At 37.8% G+C, this 26,164-nt stretch overlaps 1 protein-coding gene across 1 annotated transcript in view; it reads right to left on the reverse strand.

The window, feature by feature from the left end:
• Positions 1 to 4,440: 4,440 nt before the first annotated feature.
• The window catches only part of KLHL4 (kelch like family member 4), a 37,542-nt gene continuing 15,818 nt past the window's right edge, over positions 4,441 to 26,164 (reverse strand). The window contains exons 3-12 of the mRNA XM_027737466.2: positions 22,188 to 22,358; positions 21,614 to 21,750; positions 20,902 to 21,098; positions 17,908 to 18,120; positions 16,715 to 16,901; positions 13,271 to 13,495; positions 11,253 to 11,415; positions 8,233 to 8,445; positions 6,769 to 6,940; positions 4,441 to 6,079 (exon numbers count right to left, since the gene is read on the reverse strand). Of these exons, the coding sequence (XP_027593267.1) occupies positions 6,020 to 6,079; positions 6,769 to 6,940; positions 8,233 to 8,445; positions 11,253 to 11,415; positions 13,271 to 13,495; positions 16,715 to 16,901; positions 17,908 to 18,120; positions 20,902 to 21,098; positions 21,614 to 21,750; positions 22,188 to 22,358 (1,738 nt within the window). The 3' untranslated portion in view covers positions 4,441 to 6,019. The remainder of the gene's footprint in view (positions 6,080 to 6,768; positions 6,941 to 8,232; positions 8,446 to 11,252; positions 11,416 to 13,270; positions 13,496 to 16,714; positions 16,902 to 17,907; positions 18,121 to 20,901; positions 21,099 to 21,613; positions 21,751 to 22,187; positions 22,359 to 26,164) is intronic.

Genomic DNA, 26,164 nt, shown 5'->3' on the forward strand with positions numbered 1-26,164 from the left:
CCCATGTCAAGAACTGCATCTTAAATATGTCTGGGTGGTCAGGGGAGGGTGGATTGGCTAATTGATGGGGCTAATGAACCAGTTGGAAAATACAGGTTTCTCTTCCACCATCTGCCCCTACATTTGGTTTTTCACCCTGAGCCTCTGCAGCCAAAGGAAAGGGTTTCATGATTTGCACTCAGGGAAATGAAAAAAAGCAATTTTTGATTTCAATGTGCCAAAACCCCAGGACAGGCACGGGACTAGTGATAACAGCTGTGGTTTTGGGAATATTTACAGAAGGGGTTTTGCTGTAACTCAGTAACTTTGATTCCAAAACTGCTCTTAGGAGGTCAGCAGTGTCTGTGTTTGTGCACGTGGTGAAAATTTACGTAAGGCAGTTCCACTAACAAGTGTAGTGGGCTCCTGAGAGTAATAAACAGTTGATTTATATTTCAAAGATAAATATTACTACAAGGTTGACCCGTGTTCTCTCAGAAAGAGCCAGGATTCTCTAAAAATTGTCACATAGCACCACCTTCTGAGCAGCCCCCGAATGGCAGCTGAGCTCATGGGTTTCACTGTACACTCAAGCAATAGGAGCAAACTTGGGTACTCAAAACCTGATTTTCCAAGCACTACATGATGAGAAAAGTTGTATCCAACTTGCTGAGTAAGAGCACTCGAATTATTAAGATGTGGGTCTGTGTTTAAGAGGTTCATTTCTGCCTTGACTGAAAAGTTCATGGGCAAACCTCAATTAACCCTGAGGGAACTCACAATGAGAAATCCTATGTAGAAAATGTAGCGGGTGTGACCCTCTCAATCAAATCATCTCATGTTACTGCACCAAGTAAAGAAATGTTGGACAAGTTCAAATAATACTGAATATAGACCATTCGGCCCTTGGTTTATGCAATTCTAAAATATCTAGCACTGATCAGTTGAGACTGTGGTTTAGCAAAACTGCTTTATGCAAGAAATTAAAAATTGTACTCTACATTTTGCCTATTTTATTTTTGTTCCTCTTTTATGCATTAATTTTATTATTAAAAATGTTTTCTGGGTAATATCTTTGGTGATACCTTTGGCAATACCTTACAGGGATATTGCAATTTTGCATAAATTATTTGGTCTAAACCTTAGAGTATTTTCTTACAACTCATGTAAACTGAGGCTTTATTGGACCTTGACTTAGATTAAAACAGATTTTCTCTCACCAAAAAGAAGAAGGGGAACAAAAAGTTTCTTATATTAAACTTCCTGCTGGAATAACGCACTTTCAGATATTTTTTTTTTTAATATTAACTGTAAAAGTTGAATCTATACTTAAAATAGCATATTTAAAAGATCATTCCTGGACAGTCATTCCCAAATGAGTAGTCCAAGCAATAAGTGATGGATATATTTTCTTAATCATGTATGGTTGGCTGGTGAAGTTAGCACTGTCCTCTTCTCTACATTCCATAAGTATTCATGTACAAGAGGACAAGTTTTTTAGCTTTCTTTGCATATTTAGAGTTGCAATTGGGCAAAAGATCCTCAGGGATGTGGGTCTGAGGAAGAAAAGGTGTGGAGCCTCTAAGGACTCTGTGTGTGAATGATGTAGTGGAGCTTTACTGAAAAGCAGGAGTGGTTGAACACAGCACTTTGCTGCCAGGTTTCTTTGGCAGGAGAGGAGGTCGGAAGGGATTTCATAGATAAAAAGAATACAGCTTTACTGGGGGGAAAAAATGCAGACCTGCCTCTTTCTGTGAGGAAGTGCAGTGGAACTATTTCTGTTCTGATAAAATTCCCCCCTTTCCTTTTAAGAAGAGATGGGGAGTAAGAGGTGAGGCTCAAATACCAACTGCAGGTACTCTCAGCATACAATATGTTAGAAATGCTACCTCATTGTGACCACTACAGAAATTCAGTTTAACCTCTTCAGCAATTAATTGTAATCAATAAGAAAACTCACCGTGGGAAGGATTCACTCTTAAATGTACAAATAAATTCATTGCAGTTTATTTAACATGCAAATTTTGTGATGTCTGAGGTCAGAGAAAATGAGGTAATTTCAGTGAACTATGTTGCTTTTGAGGAGTCAGACACTGAAACCCAGGTATTTAGGATCTATTCAACGTCATGCACCTCATCTCTGAGTCTGGGGTCGTGTGGGAAGTCAAGAAATGACATCGTGTGATGACATTGTACAGAAACACACATGTAGGAAGAGACAGGATTAGCCTCACGTGACACTTTACTGATTCCCTTCCAGGAAATTACCTTGGACAATCCTTCCAGACACAAAAACCAAATGTCCCTTTTCGTGTTAAAAGATTCTTTTCACTCTTAGAATTGTTAGGGTTGGAAAGGACCTTAAAGATCTCTTGTTGCAATTCAACCAATTGAGCCTGTACTGTAGACAAGCTGGTTTTGTAAGTTCCTCAGCCAAGAAGGCATAAAAAGAGAAGGTAACAGCCAAAACTATTGATTGAGGAGCTCAAATACGCTTCAAATTTCTATGTATCTTGTTGGCTTAGTGAAGAGAGTATCCAGAACAGTCTTAGCTTGTTAACTAATCTGTGTGATGAAATAACTGGGCCCAAATCCTTCCCTAATATATTTATTCTATATGAGAGAAATAATTTATTTTTTCTGTGACAACTGTAAATAACTCTAGTAGAGTTTTCCTGCCTTGTGTTCTGTGTTATGAGGAATGCTCCAGTTGCTGAAAGTATCACTGATAAAGGGATTTTTCTGGGCTAGTTGGTTCTTATGCTCTTGGCCTAAATATCTCCTACTGGTAGATGGAGACATGACAATGGTTAAGCTGCATCTTTAATCTTTTCTAGAACTGATTTTGCAGGTAAGTGGTGTCCCTGCTCCTCACACATTGTGTTATATAAAGTATCATTGCTGGTGCAGTTCATGTAGAGATCACCCAGACCAAAGAGGAAAAAAGGTGTTATAAGGACCAGGACTTAAAAGGCAAGAAAATACAATGGGCAAAGAAGATTGGGGCTCAAATCTTCTTTGGGCCAAGATTTGGGCAAAGAAGAAATAGCACAGATAATATCATTGTTCCAGCAAGAGTCCTGATAAGAAACCCAGAGCAGTGCAAGGTTGGGATGAGAGGGGATGGCTCCCTCTGGGAATGGGTCCCCCTGGGAATGGCTCCCTGCCACCCTGTCAAACCAGCCAGATGTGCTGCAGCTGTCAGGGATCCACTGAGCAAAGATGCTGCACAACCATTGCACCCACTCATGTTTGGAGAACCAGGAAATGGGAAGGCAGAACACCTCATCAGAGAATATCTCCAGCACTTCCTCTCACCTAATAATGTCTAAACATCTTCCAATTCTCTCCACTTTTCTTGTTTTTCATCTCCCTGTTAGGTGTCTGATTTCCTTTTCTGGATTGCTAGTTTCCTTTCATGTGATTTTTCACTGTTGTACAAATCATATGGGAAAAAAAACCAAAAACCTTAAATTTCTGTACTAAAACTACCAAGGAACTTCTTTCTGTAGAAAATTCAATCATATCACTTTGTTGCTTGAATTCAAATATCTGCTCAAATTTTACGTTTATGTTTTCTAACACTTAATATTTCATCTTGTGACAGTTCTTGTCAGGGTTTCATCCTAAAATAGATTATTTTGAATTAATTCATGTTTTGAGTGTGAAATATTCCTCTTACTCTTTACATGTTGAAATGAAGTTTAATATCAACAGCTTCAAACAACCTGATTCCCAGCTGGTATTTCCAGACTCCCAGTGTCTATTTTGATGTGTCTCTTGCACATATCTTGACATTAGTTGTACATTGTTTGTATAATTTGTGTTTTAGAGTCTTAAAAAAGGGCATTTGATATCAGGGCTTTCCAAACAAGAGTAGAATATATGATGTTGCACTGGTTCCTGGCAGCAGGGATGTGCTCTTATTGTAGAACAGGAGAAAAGCAGGATTTAGAGCCTGAGTGACAAATAATAGTGACCCTCTCTCTCTGTCCACACAAATCCTTATTTCTATAAAAGGATGCACGTGGCTGTTGCATGATTGAAACAGGATGGCAGTGAAGAGAGAAAAAATGATGGAATTTTTATTAATAATGCTAAAAGTTAATGTTTGCTGCAAAAAGGTGTTCTAAGTAGGGGATCAGACAGGATGAGGGAGAGAGAAATTTAACATCCACCCTGAATTCCCAAAGGTCTTACTGTGCAGATTCACTGTCAGTTTGGTGGTTGGGCCCTTGTGTTTGCTTCAGATTATTGATTTAATGGGAAATTAAAGTACCTTCCTTCTGTGATGGGAATTCTGGAACCCATGACCCACGAGCTGGCTTAGGGTTTGTCCCCCATTTCGTTGGTAGGGGTTTTTGTGGATCTTTTGCTCTTTTAAAGTACAAAATGAGATTGATCCTTCTATGTTTTCTGGTTTTGAAAGGATGAAAAAAAAAACCCACAAAGTTGTTAAAATATAGTCTAAATTGTCTTAGCAGAGAAAGTAAATTTTATTTGAATGTAGCATGCTATATATAAACATAATTCATTTTTAAACTTAAAAATGTTCTTCCTTTTATAAATATGCTTATGACATTTCATCTTTAGAGGCATTCAATAGGCTTAATACTATAAAGTTTTTAAAATAGCATATTGCTGAATTCTGATAACACAGTATTCTATCAGGAAAGTTACTCTACACATTCAAAGATTTTTCATCTCTGTCCTGAATTTTCTGACAAAAGAACAACATAACAAACACTAAGGTGGGTACTGACCAAGTATTGTGCTTTACAGCATAGAATATCTTACATACATTCTTTTTCTAAAATACACTTTCAGCATTTGAAATTATATATATAAAAAAATGAAATTAATGCAAAACAAATCAAAACCTTCCTTAGAAATTGGCACACGAAAAGAAAATATCATGCATGTGGAATATCATGTAGTATTTTCCTGTTTAATCTTGATTCTTAGCATTCCCCTAATTTCAGATAAAACATAAACATGTTTATCTAAGTGGTATATAATGTCACACAGTGGATGTGGTTTTTTCCTTACCATATTTCTACTGTACATGAGAGAAAGCTGGTAATCTTCAGCTGCGGTCAAAGATTGTCATATCAATATGATATAAAAATTTCATTTTGTAAGTTATATTCAAGGAATGTAATTATGTGATTGTTTTAAAGTTTAATGCATGGTTATTATCCCAAGAATAGTCAAATTAGTTCAGCACATACTGACAGATGGTTGTGGGCAAAGAGAAATCCAGGAATAACCTGACACCCAGAACAGCATTAAAATATCACATATCTGTGCACTGTGAAAATAATTTTAAATTATATCAGCATTGTGTTTTGACAAAAGAGATTTCTTTCTGTTGGCACATATTTAATAGCATGAAGGTACCTTAGCCCTACTATTTCTTAACTTGCATTATTCAATTCAATATACTGCAAAAAATGGATATTTTGTACACAGTATACCAAAGCTGGATGGTAAATAACAACCAATTCTCTGCTTCTCTGATTTGATCTTAAAGTTAATTTAGTAGTTTTATTTCTGAATATAGAAATTAAGCTGCTCTGTAGAGAATATTCTGTTGCCAGTGATATTTATGAGCAAATATTTCCTTCTGTGCAGTTCTCTGCTGAATGTGTTTCTTAGTCATTTTCATTTGCTTAAAATATAAAAGCTCTTTTTATAAACATTTTCATTCCTGACAACATAGAAAGGAAAAAAGTTTATGAAATCTTATACACCTGTTTCTCACTTTACTACTGCATTTTATAAATAACAGATACACTTTTTTAACAAACAGGAACCATTTAAACATGTTACTGGATTTTGTGTTTTAGGCATAATAAAATAATTCAGTTATGCAGAATTGTCCAGTTTTTGTGATGCAGGAAGACACTTTTGTGCTCTAATAGATGGCTCAGTTATTGTCTGTGACAGAGGGTTACTGAGATGTGTGTAGTCTGTGCTGCTCTCTGGAAATGTTTCTTCTGAAACTCCACTCACTTTAGTTTTGGGATATTTATAGTCCTCAGGGCAACTTCACCACAACAACACATGCTCCAGCCCTTCCAATGTTGACAGGAACTTCCTAAAAATGGAAAGAGAAAAAGAAAAACAAAAAGGAGGAAACATAGGACTGAAGAAGAAATTACTTCCAGGTTAATAGGAAAAAAATTGTTTATTTGAACTGATGTAATGCTAAAAAAATTAGATTTACCCAGGGCTCTAAAAAACACAGTTTGGGCTTTTTGACAAAATTCAGTAGCTGCTGAGAGTTACAGGAGTGTAGGGTGGTGGTGTTGCTGTTAACATACGTAAAAGACCTTCATGTTCTGTGCTCCAAAACAACAGACTGTGTGGCTACAAAAATACCTAAAACTACAAAAGTGTTAGGTATTTCCTCCTGGTCTCAATTGTTACAATCATAAATACGAAAATTTGAAAGTGCCTCCAGAAGACACCACTAATGACAAACCCACACCAGCTCCAGCCACGGCAAATTTAAGCACTTAAAGCCCCAAATGATTTGTGCAACAGGATTCACTCACCCATGCACAGCCTCCACCCCTTAGTCCTAAAAGTTTTATCCAATTCTTTCACAAGACAGGCAGTGATATTTAATTGAAGCCCAATGCAGTATTCCTGCAGCCTGATATGTCATTTTTCTCAGCACCAGTGATAACTTTGCAACTTAGTTTTGTTGGTTATTTGGACAGAATTATTCCTTGCTGCAGGAGGAGGAATTCCTACTATTTCCGAGGTGATTCTTCCCATTACCTCTGTCCACTCGTTGTTCTGGGCATCGTAGGACTCCACAGTGTCCAGGTAGGTGTGACCATCGTAGCCCCCCACGGCGTATAACCTGTCCCCCAGAGGGCAGATCCCAACTGCATCCCGAGGGACACTCAGGGGGGCCACTGTTGTCCAAGCATCTGTTTTAGGATCATACCTAGGAATGTTTGATGATAAAATGTAGAGAAATACATCATAAAAACACATTTGAAATTTAAATTACTGTTAATTGCTTATTTTCTCCTGTATTGCAGTTCAGTTTATACTGGGAACTAGTACAGAATCGTTATGTGAGTCAATATTTAATGCGGCCACTAGAGGGGTCTTCAAGCCCATGGAAAATGCCCATGTTTTCACTTTTTGCTCTGCAGTCTCTCCATTTCGATCCCATTAAGCAATCAATACATTTTAAGCATAAATGGGACCCGAGGGAATGATAACATGGCCACCAGTTGAGTCAGCGAAAGTTAATTTCAATATATTATTTTTCCTTCTTCCATAAAGCTTTTGGTTTTCTCTTTCTTGTCAGAGTTAATGTTTTCAGAAAATTTCACTGCAAAAGAAGTTAAACACCTCATATAGTGGACCTAAGTTTGTCACACAAAATACATGGCAGGATCTTACATCAGTGTGGATTTTATTTCTGATCTACTCAGTCAACTTCCAATGTCAATTCAAGTGAATTCCAGGGTAGTTCCTGTTTTACACCATCTAACTGAGAACAGAATCCACTGTTATTCACACCAGGGGGTTGAATGCTCTCTCAGTTTTCATCTTTTGTCCCCAAATGACACAGGAGTGTCAGTGGGATACCCCTGGCCCGTTGAGAGCCAGAGGAGTTGCCCTCACTCATCCTGTTCCCTTCTCACCCAGGACTCAAGTGTTCTGTATCCTCCTACAATGTGCCACGTGCCAAAGCAACATTTAAAACACAACACTTCCCAAAAGAAATGTCCAGAATTTGCATCTTCTTAAGACTCTTCTCATCAGTCTCCTCATCAGAAAATACCTATGTAGTGAGTACTCCCTGTTCAGCCTGTGATATTAATTTTACTTTAAAATTTACCATCAATATCAGCAAATTACTGGAGGAAAACACAACTGGAAAGCATTTAACTCTTACAATATAGGGCACACTGGGTTTAGGCTGGTTTTGGCATTTTCTATTGAGAAATAGAGAGGTCACATGTTGAGTTTTTCTTAATACTTAAGTTACCTTTGCCTGGCTCTTGGTCAGTTCAAGCAAAAGGGGGGAGTTGAGGGGAATTTGCTTCTGAGGTTTAATTCTTTTGTTCTCACTACAGTATTGGAAACCAGTCGTTCTGCTCCAAATATTGTTTTTAAAAAGCAGGATATGTTTTTTTGCACACATAGCATTCCAATTGTGAGGAGGTTTTATTCTATATTTCCTTCCTGGAATGTAAAAAAAAAAAAAAAAACATTCCTTACCTTTCTACGCAGTCGGAAAGTCGGGAGCAGTGGTTGGAAGCAGGTGCATCGTGACCTCCCACAGCATATAAGAACCCATTGTAGGTTGCAACACCGACTCCACCTCTTCTCTTGGACATGGGGGCACATAAACTCCACTTGTTTGTATGTGGATCAAAACATTCCATGGACTTTAGGCAGGAGCTCCCATCTCGTCCTCCAACAGCGTAGAGTCTGGGATAAAAACACACAAACAGGCAAACAGCTTTAGTCTTCAGCCTCTTATTTTAAGAGGAATTTTATTGGGTTAAATTGACTCAGAACACTTTCAAATTGTCATTATCCCCATTATTTGCTCTCCAACAGCTACGCTCTGGAACTTTCTTTGTAAAAGTTTTCTGCTATTTGAACTCAGTTATGTTTTCCTTTTTCTGTGCAAATGGTCAAGCAGTCACATGTGAAAATTAAGCTTAAAAATGCATGTCAGCTTCTTTAAAAGTGAGGCACAGAAGGAACTGAATTGAAAGATGCTACATATGTTTGAAATATGTGGATAATATTCCTTGGCATGGGCTCATGGAGTATTTGACATCTTAGTGTCACATTAAGTGTTTTTCCTGTGTTGTTAATACATAAAAGAACTTAAATGATAAGAATAGATCTCAAAAACATATATCAAAATTATATTAAATATGTTTTCCCCAAAGTTTGTATTTAAGAAAAGCTGCTGGACAAGAAGTACCATCCAGGCACCATCTTGTCTGTTCAGCCCAAAGACACTTAGCAAACCACTGGGGATTTAAACAGTTGATTCCTACAACAGGTAGGAATTGTGGAAACTCACATTATGAAACATGGGGGGGTTGTGGCTTTCTGTCAATGAATTTTACAAGGCCTTAATTTCTTTGTGGTTTCGAGGTGTCCAGGATGCTGCTGGACTGTGATAGGATGTAATAGTAGATGTGTTCAGATGTGCTGGTTTTTCTGTTCCCTTTCAAACTCTGGTTATTATTTTCTGCCATTAAATTGAATTTACTCCTTGCAACTACTTAGAGACCTGGGGAACAGAGGACTGGCCCAGAATAAGTCACCTAAACCAGATCAGCTGAATTTTCCTTCAGAAGTCCCTGTTTCGTTCTAGTGACTGAAAAAACTTTTAAACCACTCTGCTCCATATTTTAACTAGAAGATTCTTGACCACTGCTAGAACAATACAAAATTCCCAGCTCTCTCTCCCGATGTTCAGTTGATAAAATTGAGTTTGGTTGTGCAGTTTGTTGCCTGATCCATACAAAACTTGAGGCTTTTATTTGTTTTCTTTTCACATCATGCCATTAGACACTGACTGCTTGTTTACACAGCTTTCACAGAGAAAGGAAGTCGCTGTATATACAAACAGATTGGTTGAGTTTCTTTGTTTTCTCTAATGTGTCTATAAATATGGTATTGTTTCCCCTTCTCTAAGGAAAAGCCTAAATATAACATTATTGACTGATGTTCTCAATGAACCACTAATTGATCCAGAAGTGCTGCTCCAAAGAAACGTAAAGCCTTTTCTGGTGGAGCTGAATAGAAAAAGTCTTAGGGCAACAGGAAAAGGAGAAGCATTCTGCCTGGTTAGACCACTGAGTGATGGACATTTGATCTCCTGGTATGCCAGAAATGACATCACTAGACTAACAGACGTGATTTCAGCCAGGCTGGAGACAGCTTTGTATCGGGAATGATTGAGAACAGAGTCAAGCTTGGGCTGGATTTCCTCTTTGACAAAGAGGTTTCCTGCATGTTGCTGTGGAAGGTACCAACAGGAGTTTCTGGTGGAGTTTCTGCTGAGAACATTTCCTCTGAGGTACAGCAGGGACTTGGAAAGGTGGTTCTGCTTCTCTTGGACTTGGGAGTTAAAGATTTGAGTCATGCCCTGTTTGAATGCAGAATCCTGACCTGTATGTCAAGAAGTTTTGCATTTACAAATATCCCTTTGCTGACAACTCTGCTTCTGCTCTTTATCCTCCTCTTTCTCTGGAATTTACAGTGATCAGGGAAGGCAGTGAAAGATGTTCAAAGTAAATGCAATTCTCTGCCTGTGTCTGTGGCGTTCCTGACCCCTACAAACTGTCATTGCTAAGAGCTTCCCACAGATTTAAATAAGAAGGAAGGTTGGTTCAAGCCATGTTTTCTAACATAGGGGTCTTTCACAAGGCTTTTGTATTTCCAGCACGAGACTGTGCTACTGAAGAAGAAAAATAGAATTTTGATAGGCATTGATTTGGATATTGTTCTTCCTCACTCTGAAATACAACTATATTCAAATAGGGATTTACAACAAAGTGTAACACTGTTCAGTACAGGTTGCACAGTAGATTCACACAGGTGTCTGTTCCCATGCAAATGTGCTTGAAAAGCTTTAGCATCTTAGGAGAATGTTTAAATACATTAACACAAAATTTCAGTGTATTAACAGAGGGAAGAACAAATCTGGGTAGGATAAGACTTACAGAGAGCTGTTTATTCCATACCTAATTAATAAACTTGTCTTCCTTCCCTTAAACACACCATACAGCCTTAACATTTTCAAAATTATTCTTGACTGTGAATTTGTATCTAAAAGTTGTAGATGCATGCAGGAGATGCAAAATGACAGAGGAATGACTTCATTTCTGCACACGTTCTTTCAAGTGGCACTTCCTTAGACACTCTGGTTTTAAAGTGTAAATATAAATTTGGAATATTTTTTAAAGTAGCTGATTTTGTATCCCCATAAATTATGTTCTAGGTAAAACTCTGATATGCATGTAATAACATTTTCACGTTGCTGTAACTTAAAAGGTCTGAAATATGTTTAAAACATGACTGCAAGTTGGAAATCAATTTACCATGCAGCAGAAGAAAAACCTTTCCTCTCTTATTTCAGCGCATTGTGTTTTCTCTTTGTTTTCTTGAGGTCATTAATCACTATAAGATGGAAAAGCAAATTGAAGAGACTGCATTTCCAAAGAAGGAAGCAAGTGAAAATGCAAAGAGAGGTTTTCCTGTTGACATACTTGCTGTTTAATGCTGCAACCCCCACGGTGCTCCTGGGGGTCGACATGCTGGCCACGTAATTCCACTGCCGTGCCTGGGGGTCCCATCGCTCCACAGTGTTGAGGTAACTCCACCCATCGTGGCCACCAACAGCATACATTGGTCCTTCAAGCATTGCTACTCCTTAAAAGATAGAATTAGGGACAAGTTACCTCATAATTTCAGTGACCAGTAGTGTCTTCATACTTCAATCCCCTGTGTGCAGATAAGCAACTGCAGCTGGTATTAAACTATCTGAAAGCTGCCTTTTCACTTGGCAGAATAAACAAAGATAAAATACTTCATGTTTTCTAAATAACCATTATCTTTTGCCAAAAGATTAGAGGAAAGCTGCTTTAGTTCTGATGTTCTCTTGGACTTTTATCTCTTTCGCTTCTGCTGACCTTGTTCTGAAACAAATTTGAGACCCTAAATGAGGAACTATGCTATTCATTTAAAGAAAGGCAAAATTTGAGTCAGGCAATGAAAAACATGCCCAAAACCAATGACTTGTCCTAATTCTGAGCCTGCTGAAGCTCTGTAGTCCTGCCAGCACAAAGCCTGAGTGGGTGGGTGGCTGGCTGTCCTTGCCAGCTAAAGGACCATAACACATTAATGCCTTTAAGGGGAGCACACTTTTGGATAAGAGCTGGTTGGTGTCTGCTGTCCTTGAGGCCCAGGAGAGTGAACTTGGCTGTGTCTGCAAAGCTCTGTGTGGACATATCCTGTGCCATTGTGCTTCTCCAGAGAGAAGGGCTTTGGTGCCTCCCCTTTGGGAGCTGCTGCTGCTGCTACCCTGCTGTTTGTTCCCTTTGTTAGGTAAGGCAAAACGTTGGAGTCTGGCTGCTTAAAAGTTTTCTAAATCTGTCTTTCAGGCCTAAATATACATGTCCTGATTTTTTTCAAAAGGTCTAACTCTCCCCAGAATCACACTGAAGTTAATAGGGGCTATGAGTGTGAGGGAGCTTTGCAAACTAGGCTGATGCACAAAGAGAAGCCAAGCTTTGGACACTCAAATTTACTGCCCTGACCTACTTGTTGAGTAGAATTTTGTCCCTGAAGTTGGTAAAGATTTCAATGAAAATTATTTAATCTGTTTTGTCTTCTTTCCCTTTGCTACCTACTAGTATTTGGTTTTATAAATTTTGTGGACTAGCTGTTAAGAACCCCACACTACACTTACACCACCAAGAAGTGGAGAAGGTGATGTAGGCCACAAGGGTTTACCAAATAATTCTGGGTCAATCTTTCTCTATTATTCATTAAAATATTCCATGTCATTTGAACTTATAAATGATTTCTGTAAACTTTAAAGAACCCTGCTTTTTCATAAGAACTGTGATATATAAATCCTTCAGAAATCATCATATTCTCTCCATTAGTCTCCTCAACTGTAAACTCGGCCTTATTTTTTATAGTTCCAGAAATAAATTCTAGATTTCATATTCATAGTATTCCTTCATTCTGAATCATAATAAGGATTATTGTGCACTAAAGACCCACAGATACTAAGCCGTGGCAGAACTCTGTAAAACTTCTTGTAATTACAACATTAAAACTGGTGAAGTCGTACTTATTTCCATGCTGCAATGTTTTCTTCAGTGTGGGCAATGCCCTGACCTGAATTACAGAGGTGCTTGGTACCTATGGGCTTACCTCAAGTCATAATTTAAAAAATAATTAAAATCAGGTTGTTATTGTATTGTAAATGTATCTTTTGACCATTAAATCATGTGAAGAGTTGATTATTTTCATTATTGCTTAGCTTTTGGAGTTTTCTACAAGCAAAACTAACTCTGGAAAACCAGTGTCAGGTGAATACTAATTAATATCACTGTCATAAAATTATGATGATAGACAACTCTGCCTTTGAAAAATGTCTTTTACAAATAGTTCTGCATGTTATTCAAGGCTTTAAAAAGTTATGCCAGCAGCGTTTGTGTCAACCAAAATTCATTTGTATGTGCACTGTAAGGCGTTTGCGAAGAGCACCTCTTACCTAGGCCGTGCCTGTGGGTGGACATGGGAGGCATTATAGTCCAAGCTTTGGTGACAGGGTTGAAACATTCCACAATGTTGGAAGTTTTCAGCCCATCTCTGCCTCCCACGATGTAGAGCTTGTTGTCAATCACTGCCACCCCGAACTGCAGCCGTCTGCCGTTCATGGTGCCAATTTGTATCCAGCTGTTAGTCCTGAGGTCGTATTTCTCAATTGTAGTGGTACCTGTTAGAGATAAAAGTATTATGGGGTAGCCATGAGGGGAGCTGTACCCAGCAGTCAGTACAACACAAAATATGATTAAATTACAAAATATGGAAATTCTGTGTGTGGAATTTTACTGGCACTCCCTGGGAACTTCAGTTCTCATGTGAACCTAGTGAGGAAGAAGCTTTAATTGCATGCATACAAGATGGGGAAATCTATGAGAGTATGCTGGGGCAAGAAGATGGAGAATTAAGTTATGGCAATTTTTTGTAGCATTGAAAATTTCAGAGATAAGTTAAATCTGTTATTAATATAAATATAATGAGAGTAGGGATTTTGTGATTTGGTTTTGGGATTTTTTTAATATTCCTTATGAATATGGTATCTCACAACAGTCTACTCTTTAACCTAAGAGTTTAGGCATTTGTGCCTAAACCACTACTGATATTAGGATTAGATATTAGGAAAAAGTTCTTTACTGTGAGAGTGGCAAGAGACTGGAATAGGTGTCCCAGGGAAGTTGTGGATTACCCATTCCTGAGGGTGTTTAAGGCCAGGTTCAACGGGGCCCTGGTCTAGTGGAAGGTGTCCCTCCCCATGGCAGGAGGTTGGAACTGGGTGATCTTCAAAGTCCCTTCCAACTCAAACTATTCTGTGATTCTATGATCTCCAAACCAGAAAAGGTTTGTATCTGTCTGTCTGAGGAACTGGACATGCATCTTCAGTAATGGGTGGGGTATTTTCCCTTTGCTGATGGAGTAGGCAGAGCTGTGTGAGAGTACACGTGTTGTTCCCACAGGTGTCCTCCCTGAGGTTCTCCTTTGCAGCAGCCCTGCAGTAACATATGTCTGCTGTAACATATAAGCTGTATTTTCCATTTCTTCAGGTCACTGAACTTCCAGTAATGCCTTCTCAAGGCACCAGGTCCCTGCCATTCAGAACTGATGCTTTCCCAAGCACTGGCTCCCATCATCACCCAGCAGCTGTAATTGCTCCTCTGAGAGCTGAGAGAGCCCAGCAGGGACAGGGTTGAGTCAGATCCCAGGCAGGAGAGGCAATTCCCAGGGGCACATCCAGTGCACCCTGGAGCTCAAATTCAGCTCATCCAAAGGCAACCAGACAAGGAAAATAGGTTTTCTGATTTCCTGTTCTTTGACTGGGATTTGAGACGAGAAAAGTAGTATTTTGAAGATAACAATAGGCAGTTAGTGGCTAAGAAATTATTTACAACAACAAAACAACCATGCAATAAAGCTGAAATAAAAAGGTAGTGTTTGGTTTAGAGATCTGTCAGAGATCACTTGCTAAACTCCAGAAATATCTGATGTCTCATGATATCTTTTCTCTCTTCTACGTGCTTTTGCACATGCATAAACTGGAAAAGAAACTACCAACTCCATCTGCAATAAAAGAAAGTTCTACTTTTTCCCCTTTCCTGTCATCCTTTATTCTGAGCTGCTGGATTTCTTTGACTGTTCTTTCCATCCTGTTAGTCTGTTTGCTCCTCTTCGCTTTGATTCCTTCTCATTTATTCTATGCTAATGTGAGAGTGCCCCAAAGTTCTCCACTTCAAAGGAAATATCTCACACACTAACTCAAAAACAGGAGAAATGCAGTAAGGTATAAATGTGTTCAGACATACCCTGTGGGCTGTAAATTTTACAGAGGCTGGAAGATTTGAAAGTTTCAAAACTTAATGTGGTTCAGGCACATCCACATTTTTCAAAATTCCAACCCAAAAGTAGCTCTTTGATCTTCTTTTGATCATTTGAATTTGAGATTTGACTTCACATACCACCTGAGATAAGCACAAAGCCTGGCATTGCCTGGAACACCCGACCTGGTGTGTCTGCCTTTATCACAGACAGCGTGTTATTGCCAGAGGTGGAAGTTGCTCCTCCTCAGAGCTGTTTTTCCAGTGCATCCCGGTCTCTTTAGTCGCTGTTTCCTCTATCTTACAATCCAGGACAGGCTCAAAGTGTGAGTCAGAGCTGTAGAGGACAGCAGGGAGGAGAGGAAGTGCTGTTCATCCTACCCATCAAAAGGCAAAAGTTCAAACAATTGGCTTTATTCCAAGGTAAGGAGTAAAAGAGGCACCAACAGGAAGAGCAGATGTTGACTGAAATAGCCCTTTCTTTGCACAGCCTTAACTAAGAAAAACCCATTAGAAAATATTACTCTTATTTTGGTAGAATTTAGCTTAAAGATTACTTTGAATTTATGGTTGTTTTATTCCTAAGTACTCAGTATCACTAATGAATCTCCACTAATTGCTCCAGTTAACTTCATTTTGCTAAATTGTCCCAGGAATTAGTGTTTTTTCTGTTGTGGTGGTTCTGAATGTGTATTTCACACTTTATTTGATTGCATGGAGATAGTGAGGCAGCTCTGCAAGATCTCAGATGGGAAAAACCAGTCGTCAGCAGCTTTTTGCAAACCATGAAATGGATTAACTTCTTTGTGATTCTATTAAAAGTGAACTCACACAGCTAAAAGTAATACTGTTCAGCAAGCTGCAAGACTTTAAACTAATTACAGGTCTCTGGCTCCAAGCTCTGGGTTTGAAGTTAAGGTTCCTGGAGAAAATTATTTAATATTCTGCCTTCTAAAGAGAATAGTTCAATGTGTAAAGCTGTAACCTGATTGCAGTTGTGAAAATCAAATCATAAAAACTGGAATACAATTATAATATTTACCTTTCAACTACAAACCTGAAAAAAAAGCTGTGTATGAAGTCTTGAAGAAAAGCTGCAAATATTGTTCCACTCATGAAAAATGCAAGTCTTTCCATTTGTATTTTATAATAAGTATTGATAAGCATTAGTTGAGTTCTCTGTAGTTTAGTTATGCTTATTGGTTTTATTGTTTTTCTTCTTTAAAAGTTTTTCCTGCCTTCTAACTTTGTCAGAAAATAGACCACAGGGTTCAGCATTAAATTCATCTTGAAATATTTTCAACTATATGCACAAATTCCTACAAAACTTTATTTTAAAATCACCACCTGAACCAGACTTCTCTAGTCTGCACTTCAAGATATATATATCATTTACAAACTTCAGATTCTTGCAAGGAGAAAGAACTTCTAATACTAAGGATACTGTTTTGTGATTTGCTTTTTCCTCTTTTTCGTCCCTAAATTGCTGCTTCATGAAGAGAAATATTCAAACAATTGTCATATATTCCCTGGATATCTGTAATACAGTTAATTAACACAATGGCACTAAGTCCTGAACTTACCTTTAGTGGCATCCATACCTCCCACAGCATAGAGTGCACCCACGGTAGATTTTCTAGGCTTGGTGCGAGGACTCTGCATCATGGACCGTCTTTCTGGCAGCAGATGGTACTTCATGGCCTCCATGAGAAGTTTCTGACACTCAAGGTCGTCTGCAAACATTGGACTATTTTCTAGATCGGCCAGTAACTAAGGGGTGAAAAGTGAGGATCTTGACATAGATTAAATCATTAAAATTGCAGGTATTTCAGCAATAAAAGTATTGGTAGCTTGAAATACTCATTTTAAGTTCGTCACTCGAGCTTTGCTGGAAACTCTGCTTTAATGAAGCAAAACTATATAAAGGTGAAGGGGAAAGGTCTTTGAGTATGATGTCTTTGTTTAATTTTTTTCCTACCTCCTACTTTTAACTTTTAAAAAGAGTTAAAATTGCAAATGTAGTACTGCATCCTCTGAATGCAGAACTCGTCTTGATGTGAGTAAGCAAGTCTAAGACAGAGTGCTGGGCATCTCTGTGAGTATTAGAAGATACAATTTGTATTTAAAATTAAGTGTGTATAGTGCTTTTTTACTTTATCCAAAGTAGAATATTTGCAGCTTCAGTCCAACCATTTCTCCTTTCTCCGGTCATGGAGATTCATAAAGTGGCTGTAGTGACCTTACTGACAGTCTTGATATTCCTGAATGTCTTTCTGATGAGATATAAAAATTCTTCTGTGACACAGATACTTTAGTGACACCTTTCTATAAAACAGTATGTCCACCTCTGGAACTTCATTGCTGAAATGTCTCTTTCAGTCTGAAGGGACAAGTAATGTCAGTGCTCAGAATAGTCAGCAATAATTTAGGCCCTTTTACATTTGTATTGTCACTTTCTATGGCAATAAAGAAATAAGCAGTGGGTTTTATTTGTCCTGCAGTTTGATAAATCTAAATAGTTATCTTTGCATGGTATTTAAGTCGCTGTGTTATTAGAGGAAAACTATTACCATTGCTACCCAACAAAGAAAAACTGCTTTTGGAATACACTGACATTTTTTAGAGGTAATTCTGAGCCAAGTAATTACACTGGCATTGTGTGATTTCTCTTTACCTGTGTTTAAAAATAGTAAATATATAGATTATGCAGTTTAAAAAAAAAAAAAAAAAGAGAAGCAAAAGGCCACCAAAAAACTCCAGCCCTTCATGTTCATACCTGGGGTGGAAGCAGGGGCAGTCTAATGTAGGAAAGGAGCATTCCCAGGTCTCGTTGCCGGTTTTCCAAGTCGTGCCTCACCCACATCATCAGTGCCTGGAATATGGCTTCTTCATCTGGCACATTGATGTCATCACTAGACAAGAGCTTTGCAATTTCATTAGCTGGGAGCAAAAGAAATTCCTGGTTTTTTATTACTTCTATGAAGTGCTCCTAAAAATAGAAGAAGATTTCAATGCACTGATGATTTTCACACATAGAAATAGCTTTTTCTAAGATAATGTAGGCTTTGCATATATTTCATTCCTGTTCCATTTCACAGTATAGGGAAGTGCAATATATAAATGTCCTTCTACCATTTAAGGGAGATCTTGGTTGCTTTTTGCTGCCTTACTCTTGCAGAACTGAAGAATAATGTTCATTTCCACACTACCACGCTATAGTTGTGTTTGTCAGGCTTCTTGTCAGTGTGTCCTGGCTTAGGGATTTGGCACTGGCAGGTTTGTCCATCAACATGATCTTAATATGCAGCTTTTGAACATCTAATGTGTATTTTAAGAATGAATGCCAAGTGGGCATTCAAAGAACTGTGTACCCTCTATTACAGATTCAAAGGATTTGGGCCAATTACATTGAAACCTTCCAATCCTTTTGGAACGAGCTGGGCCAGCTGTTGACTGTAAGATCTGCTCTTAGTAGCAGAAAATACAGCAACTTACTGTTCTAAGAGTACTGTTTGGGCAATAAAATTTGGAAAAGTCCCAACAAAGAGCTCTCTTAGCTAATGCTATGATAAAAGTCATCAGCTCCAGAAATGGCCACGTGTATTTAATCCCCAGAGTTTTCAAATAATTATTTTTCATAAAAACAGTATATTGTAGAGTTGAGTTACAACAATAATAGAGTTGATATTAACATTTATTAAGTGTGCTTACTTTTCTAATTCCAAAGGCAAAAAAGAAACTTGGTGAAGAGAGATGGCGGTTTAAGTTACTTGCAAAAAATTGAATATAATAACTCATGTCTGCATTTCAAATATAATTTCTATTTCTGTACCTGGAATTAATATATCTTCTTTGGAAACCAGATTGAAATAGGGCAGATGAGGAAATTTTAGTAATTGATAATGTGCTGTTTATTTTCAGTGGTTTCTTTGCGTTCTATATCTCTTCAAGGATGTAAATACAGAGGCAATTAAAGGAGATGTCAACTTTGCTCTGCTGTGCATATCCTGCTTTAATATTTTGTGACATTCAGAGAATAGGGACAGGAAAGCCAGTCCATTCTTAGTTACAAATATAGCACAAGATGTTTATCAGAACCAGCTCTGTCTGCACAAAAAGAGACCAGGCAGGAAACTGTTAATACTTCACATCAGTGGTCAAAGTGGTTGAAGGGGAAGGCCTCCATTGTGTCTGGTTTTGTTGAATGGGTCTGGTGTTTATAGCTCATCATCTTCTAAAAATGTACCAGTCTTTATATTTACAGTACAACTTTCCCTAAGGTACACATTTTCAAGTGGTTGAGGTTGACATGAGACAAAACAGAATGTTTTATTTATCCTCCTCCACAACACTTGTGTGTTTATGCATTATGATCTCTTATTCTCCAAAGTTATTTGTAATTTCGCTTCAAGGGTTTGAAAGAAAATTTTCTTTACATTTATTTCAGATTTCAGGTGCGGATTTCCTCTTCTGTCTCTAAGCTGTCAGGAGCTGCAAACTTGGTGGGTGTGCTTATGGCACACAAGGTCCTGTTTCATGGCAGCATTCTTGGTCTGTGTTGCATGAAAGGTGCAGGAGGTGGTTCTAGAGGTGGTAGAAGTTGATTTCAGGAAGAAGCAGTATAAAGCTTATGCACAGTGCTGCTGAGTGTCATAGATTCATCCTGATCCTTCACACTAGAGAGTTCTTACAGACCCAACTGTCATTTCTGTGACACCCTGTTTCAAAGAATAGTAAAGGTTTGACTCCCAGGAAAGACTGAAGGATCCAAAGGGTTAAAAAAAATAGGAACAAAAAAGGATCTCTTATTAAGTTATTAGGTTGTTAAGTCTTAGTATATGATTTTATTTCAGCTTTGCAGAAATCTGACCCATCAGTTTTAAATGCTTACAGCTGACACTCGTGCTGGGCCTGCTGGGGGAAGAGAGGCAACAGTAAAGGGGGGAAGTTTCTGATTTTGGCTGGTATAAAAAGGTGTGGAGCTGCAAGGACAACACTGTTATGGACAGGCTGAGTGAACATCTATCTTAAATGCTTTTTCTCAAATTTTAAAATATAAAAAGAGAGTAGATTGCTGCTAAACAAACCATTCATTACTGTGGCAGGAAAGAGGACAACCAGTGCCCTCAACCCCCACACACCACTCACTCACTGCAGCATGTGGATGTGTACAATCTCTTGCTGGAGAGCACTGCATATTATGGAGCCTCTAAACTTGTTTGACATACTACACTAATATTTCAAGCATAAAGCTGCCATGTGTCTCCTAACAAGTAGTTCTTTTTATATCTATTTAGCTGTAGCAGTTGCTATTCTTCTTGTGTTTGAAGCTGTGATAGCACATCTTGTTGCCCTGAATATTTATCCCTCGATTTGGTTTCACAGCAAGTTATCTCGCTTTTCTGTTTCCCACGCTCTGAATATTCATTTCTTGCTTTGAGCCAGAGGAGGATTATGTTCCAGTCAAGGATGTGCTGCTTTTTAACATTCCAAATCTTTCCAATACGTTCTTTATTTTGACTTTTTTTATGTCTGTCTCACCTTAAAATCAGCTTTAGAATTTCCTTTGTGTGGAATAAAGAGCGTAAGAATGGCCCATTGCTGTTTGACTCTAGAAAATAGCCATTTTAAGGCCCCTATTACATTTTTTGGCAGAAATAGGTACCACTCATACTGCAAATTAAAGTTCACTAAGTATGTCTTTACACAACAGAAGTGAATATTTCTTTCCCTAATTATAATTGGAAAGCAACCAGCTTGTTCCCCTTACCATAGTGTACGTGTGTGCCACCTTCAGGAGCTCCGTGCAGCCCTGGGCATCTCCAAAGGAGCGGATCCCCAGGCAGTTGGAAGGATGGAGCTGCTTCATGAGGAAGTTGCAGCACACCTCAATAACCTGGGAGAGCTGTAGAAGGCACGCTGCAGACAGCAAACTTTCTATAGTGTCTTCTTTTAACTCCAGGATTCCTGTGCAGTTTCCATACAGGGGAAAAAAAAATTAAAATGTTAAGTAATTTTCCTTGTATTTTCATTATTTGAAAGTTTGTCTCTCCCCGGTTCCTCTCTGGAAAGAAGTGTCCTGTGGTTCACAAATTCATTTTCCTTTCTTGCTGAAGGATTCTCTAAACATATGTTTTAACAGACTTACAGGATTTGGTGGATTTTGAATACAGCAATTGGAACTTTTTTGTTGGAATTTTAACAGTGTTAGATCTGATTCGGTTGAAAAAAAACCTAAGTAAAAAAAAAATAAAGGTGTGATTAGAGAAAAACCTTTCCCAAAATGGGGCTCTGAGTAATGTGGTCTAGTAGAGGGTGTCCCTGCCCACAGCAGGGCATTGGAACCAGATGATCTTTAAGGTCCCTTCCAACCCAAACTATTCTATGAAAATTCATATATTAATTCATAAAAATATATGTAATAAGTTTGTATAACTTTAGAACCAGAAGCTGGGAGATCCCAGGGAGGGAGGCAGAATTACCTGTGTAGGCGTAGCGCACCAGAGCTTTCAGTGCCTCGGGATCCACTCCCTCCATCTTGATCTCCTCCTGCTTTGCTTCTCTCACATCGTTAGTGAACATGGCAGCAAAGTAATCAGACACTGCACTTAGAACCAGCCTGGAAATAGAGCAGTTTGAGACAGCAAATGACATCCTAATCTCAATAGCAGGCAGAAAATTCAGTGTTGTTATGTCATAAATAGTGCGCACAATAGAAACATTATATTTAGCGTAGTATTCAAGTCTTATAGCAGCAAGTAATAAAGTTAAGAGAGTAATTAGTAATCTAATTTTGTCCCAAAGTGCTTGTTCAGGCAGATTTTCTTCACTGATCTTACTGCAGTGTGACAGCAGCAAGAAGAGAAGACAGACAATGCCAGCGGTTTGTGCTTGAGTTTCTTTCCATTGAAAATAAGAGGTATGAAACGTTGATTACATCAGATTGTTCCACACTAGTTGATGCCCTAATTATAGCAACTGTTCACTCATAGCTAAGCAGGGAAGGCATAAGCTGGAGATATCATGAAGCCATATCACCCATCCTGGGGGAGGTACCTGTGAGCTGGAATCTTCTGGTCGCCGGCGATGAGCAGCACGTCACAGAGCTGCTTCTGCTGCAGGTAACTCTCCATCTTGCGGAACGTTTGCTCGGCGTGGTTCGTGCACTGGAAATACTCATCGGAGCCATTGGAGGTCATTCCCAGGGAGCTGCTGGTCGTGGACAGCCTGCCAGGGACAGAGGCCGTGAGTGCAGCGCTATAAAGGCTCGTTCCGTTGATTTTTGTTCAAAAGGCAGCACAGAAATCATTAAAATTATAAAGCACTCCTGATTCTGGTCTTACCGTGCCTTCTTCCACCTTTTTCTGCTTCGTGTCTAGAAGTTTTCATTCATAAGGCTGCACATAAACTGTAGTTTACTACACTTATCTGTAGTAGGTTGTTCCACTGACTTATTTTAACAGTTTTGCATCAATGATCATTCACAAACAGAACACATCAAAACCAAACCTATTTTCCTGTGGTACTAAAAGCTAAAATATCTTTTGGTAGGAAATATTGGATATTACATGTTCCTGGGTCTTATTTCTCTTTCTCTTCTTACTTTGTGCATTAAATTATATTACTAAATAACAACGAATCTAAAGATAATTTCAGGAGGAGCATATAATTCTAGACAAATCACCAAACTAGAGGTTGATGGAATCAGTTCATTGTATGGCCTTTAGTATCTGAATGTAAATAATGAGGACAAAGTTCTCTGCCTTTCATGGAAATGCGCAATATAAATATATTCCTCCCACTCCAGAATTCTGTTAGCTCTTCCATTTATAAATACTCATCTTATTCTTTTCCAAACACGATTCCTTACTGCTTTTTAGTATGGATTGGATTGCAGATTGAAACACCTTTTTGACATTCTCCTAGAAAAATATTTCTCCATCTATTGATCTGTTTTTAATAAAATAATAATGCATTTTTGATATAAATGCATTATATCACATGCATGTATATCACACATCTTGAAAATGTTGCAATATTCAACACTGTTTTAGCTAAAGATTATTTAGACAAACATGTATTTAATTTTAAATTTCCAAGCCCAACTAGGATATAATGGCAGCTGGTTGACTAAATTTCCTGGTTGTCTTTGATACTGTAAATGCAACTTCATAAGTGATTAGAAAAGATCTCTTAATGAAATTAATGTATTAAATTTAGCAGAATATTGGATTACATCCACAATTGAGCATCTAGTTCAGAAAACAGAGAAAAAAAATGGTAAATAAAAGGGGTAAATCAGGTTGAATCAGTATTATACTTTTAATTACAAATACATTAAGATAGACCAAATCAGAGCTAGAAACTCACTGTCTTTCTTTTGAAGCTCTTTATTAGCAGTTTCAAACCCATTTTATTTTACTTTATTTTTAAAGAAAAAGGGGCAAACCAAGTTCACCTATAATGTGTTTCCTTTGTAGTTTATGGCTTACAAAAATTAATTTGTCTCAGTGTGTTTAATGACTCTACTTTCTTATTTGTTTTCCTTCAATGCTTCATTGAAAATGAAGAAGCTGCAAAATTGGATTATATGCTCATTAGTTTTGCATCAGCTACTTGATGCCAAATTCATACTCTGTAACATTCTTGTTTTGCTATTTTTCTCTTAAGTTTTCTGTAATGATTCTCAGAAAATTACTTTTCTAAAAAATATCTCTTTCAGATTGATTATATCCACTCCTAAGTGTTGTATGTAAGCCTTGATGTTTGCAGAAATCAACTAAAATAATACTCAACCGTCCCTATTGCAACTAGACAGGACTAGTTGTGTGAAATCAATAATTCCCAATAGTCTGTATATATCTGTGGTTAGAGAATCATTTTCAGGGGCCTGAAAGTTTAATTATTTCATTTAGTCCTGGGTACTTTTTTCACATGTTTTGTAGTCACATTTAACTACAGCAGAAATACCACCAATATAATTAATTATTTCAAAGGCAATGGTCTTCAGAGACTGAAAAATACTGGAAGCAAAAGAAAGTACTCAATTAATATTAATAGATATTAATATTATAATTGCTGGTTTATCTTCAGCAGCTGGTTCAAAATGGTAGGTAAAATATATTATGGATGGGGAAAATTAAATTCAAAGATAAATATTTATTCTCCTTAGTGTATGACTGTCAAACTCAAATATTGACCTTCAGAATGTGGTAGTGGGTACCAGTGAACTAAAGAAGTCAGAGATTAAAGTATCTTAAAGGAAGAAGCCAGGAAATGTATCCTTGAGTTTTTCTGTTGAATTTTATTAGTGTATGTAGCACGAAGACAGGCAAGGGAGCTCCAAGTGGGCAGGTAGGAATCCCTTTGCCTGTCAGATCCTGTTCTGCGTGGGATGGATTAATGTGGTGGGAATGGCACGTTAAGAGAACTCAAGGTTTCCTACTCAGAAAGGAATCGTGTGGCAGGTAGAGAAATGTCTGTTTCTATGAAATGTGTACAAGTTTGGACAAACAAAATCTGAATAAATATGAAGAATAAAAGTTTCCTACAGTACATTAGCAGTATGATGACCAAAGAATTAGTTATCCACACAATCAGGAGGGAAAATTATCAATGAATTGCTCTGAAGAATCAGGAACCCAAATTTCTTAATGTCATTTTTGCGTTAGCGTTCACTAGAACACAGAGTTGTGACAACACCATCAGCATTGGCAATAATGGCTTAAAATGTGGTTTAGCCTAGAGAGAGAAATCTATATTTAGATTATTCCAAAGTAGCCAAGTTCTATGAATTTCATTTTAGGTAGAGAGCCAAGTGAAATAATTTCAGAGTTTTTCTGTAAGGGTTTGTGAAGGATAGTGAAAATACGGTCCCATTTTTAAAAAGCAACATGGATTTTTGAAACAGATGATATAAACTGAATACTTGAAGGGATACTCAAAAAGCATTAAGCATCTAGACGACAAGAGGGACATAAATACTAGCCAGCATGGTTGGTCAGAATGAATCATGTCAGAACATTGTAGGGTTTTTTATACAAAATACCAAAGCTTACTGGGAAAAAAAAAGGAGTTGTCAAAAGTCATCTCGCCTTTTGGATGACTCCTGACACTATTTCACATGACATTTTCAAAATCGAGCTGGGATGGCATGTTTTAAGTGTAACAAATATAAGAGGGATGAATAACTTGTTTATCCATGCTTGAAATTTCTCAGGGATTCACTTCCAAAGGCAGACAGAGTGCTGAAAGAATTCCAGGCAAATCCTGCTCCTGATGCTGCTCCATAGTTTTATTACAGAAAATCATATGATAGAAACAGAGTTTAGTTGTTACATGGATATATGATAGCAACACATTTAAATTCAGAGAGACATATTTGCCTTTGCCTCATTGACCTTTAGGCAAATTTTTACTTTTCCAAGACCTGCTTCCACCTGTGTGTGAGTAATTACTTAAATGAAACACAGGTGAAGAAATGAGAGGTAACTGAGATTACACTGAACCTTGAGCAAGCTGGGACTCAAAAGTGGTGTGAGGAGGTAAAATTTCACCTTTTCTTAAGTCAGAATTAATGTAATAAGTTTTTTGATTCATTCCAGGCCTATAATTCTTTAAGTTTCTGAATTATGTAAAATTTATCTTCTGTCTTTGTGAAGTACTCTTCCTTAACCAGCAGAGCACTCTTCTTTAATCAGTCTATAAAGGATAAATTCACATTTCCTCATTATTTAATTAGAATGTGATAAAACATAAATACCATTTATTTGCCATGTCCCTTTTTAAATTCAGTATGTTCTAAAGTGCCTCATTCAGTATGACTGGGATCAAAACCAGAAATTAAACCTGATGATAAGGAAGCTTAGAAGCCTAATATGGCAGGAAAACTGGGTGATTTGTTGGAGTGTTTTAATTTTGTTTTTGTTGATAAGGCTATTATTTATGTTTTTACGGTGACCACTTCTCTTCTTGGATATTTGTTGAATGGGTATTTGTTGAATGTATCTTTTTAACCTGCTATGATGTTTGTG

The sequence above is a fragment of the Pipra filicauda genome, unplaced genomic scaffold (assembly GCF_003945595.2).
Source record: "Pipra filicauda isolate LSUMZ 115617 unplaced genomic scaffold, ASM394559v2 scaffold274_size1021923_pilon, whole genome shotgun sequence".
NCBI lineage: Eukaryota > Metazoa > Chordata > Aves > Passeriformes > Pipridae > Pipra > Pipra filicauda.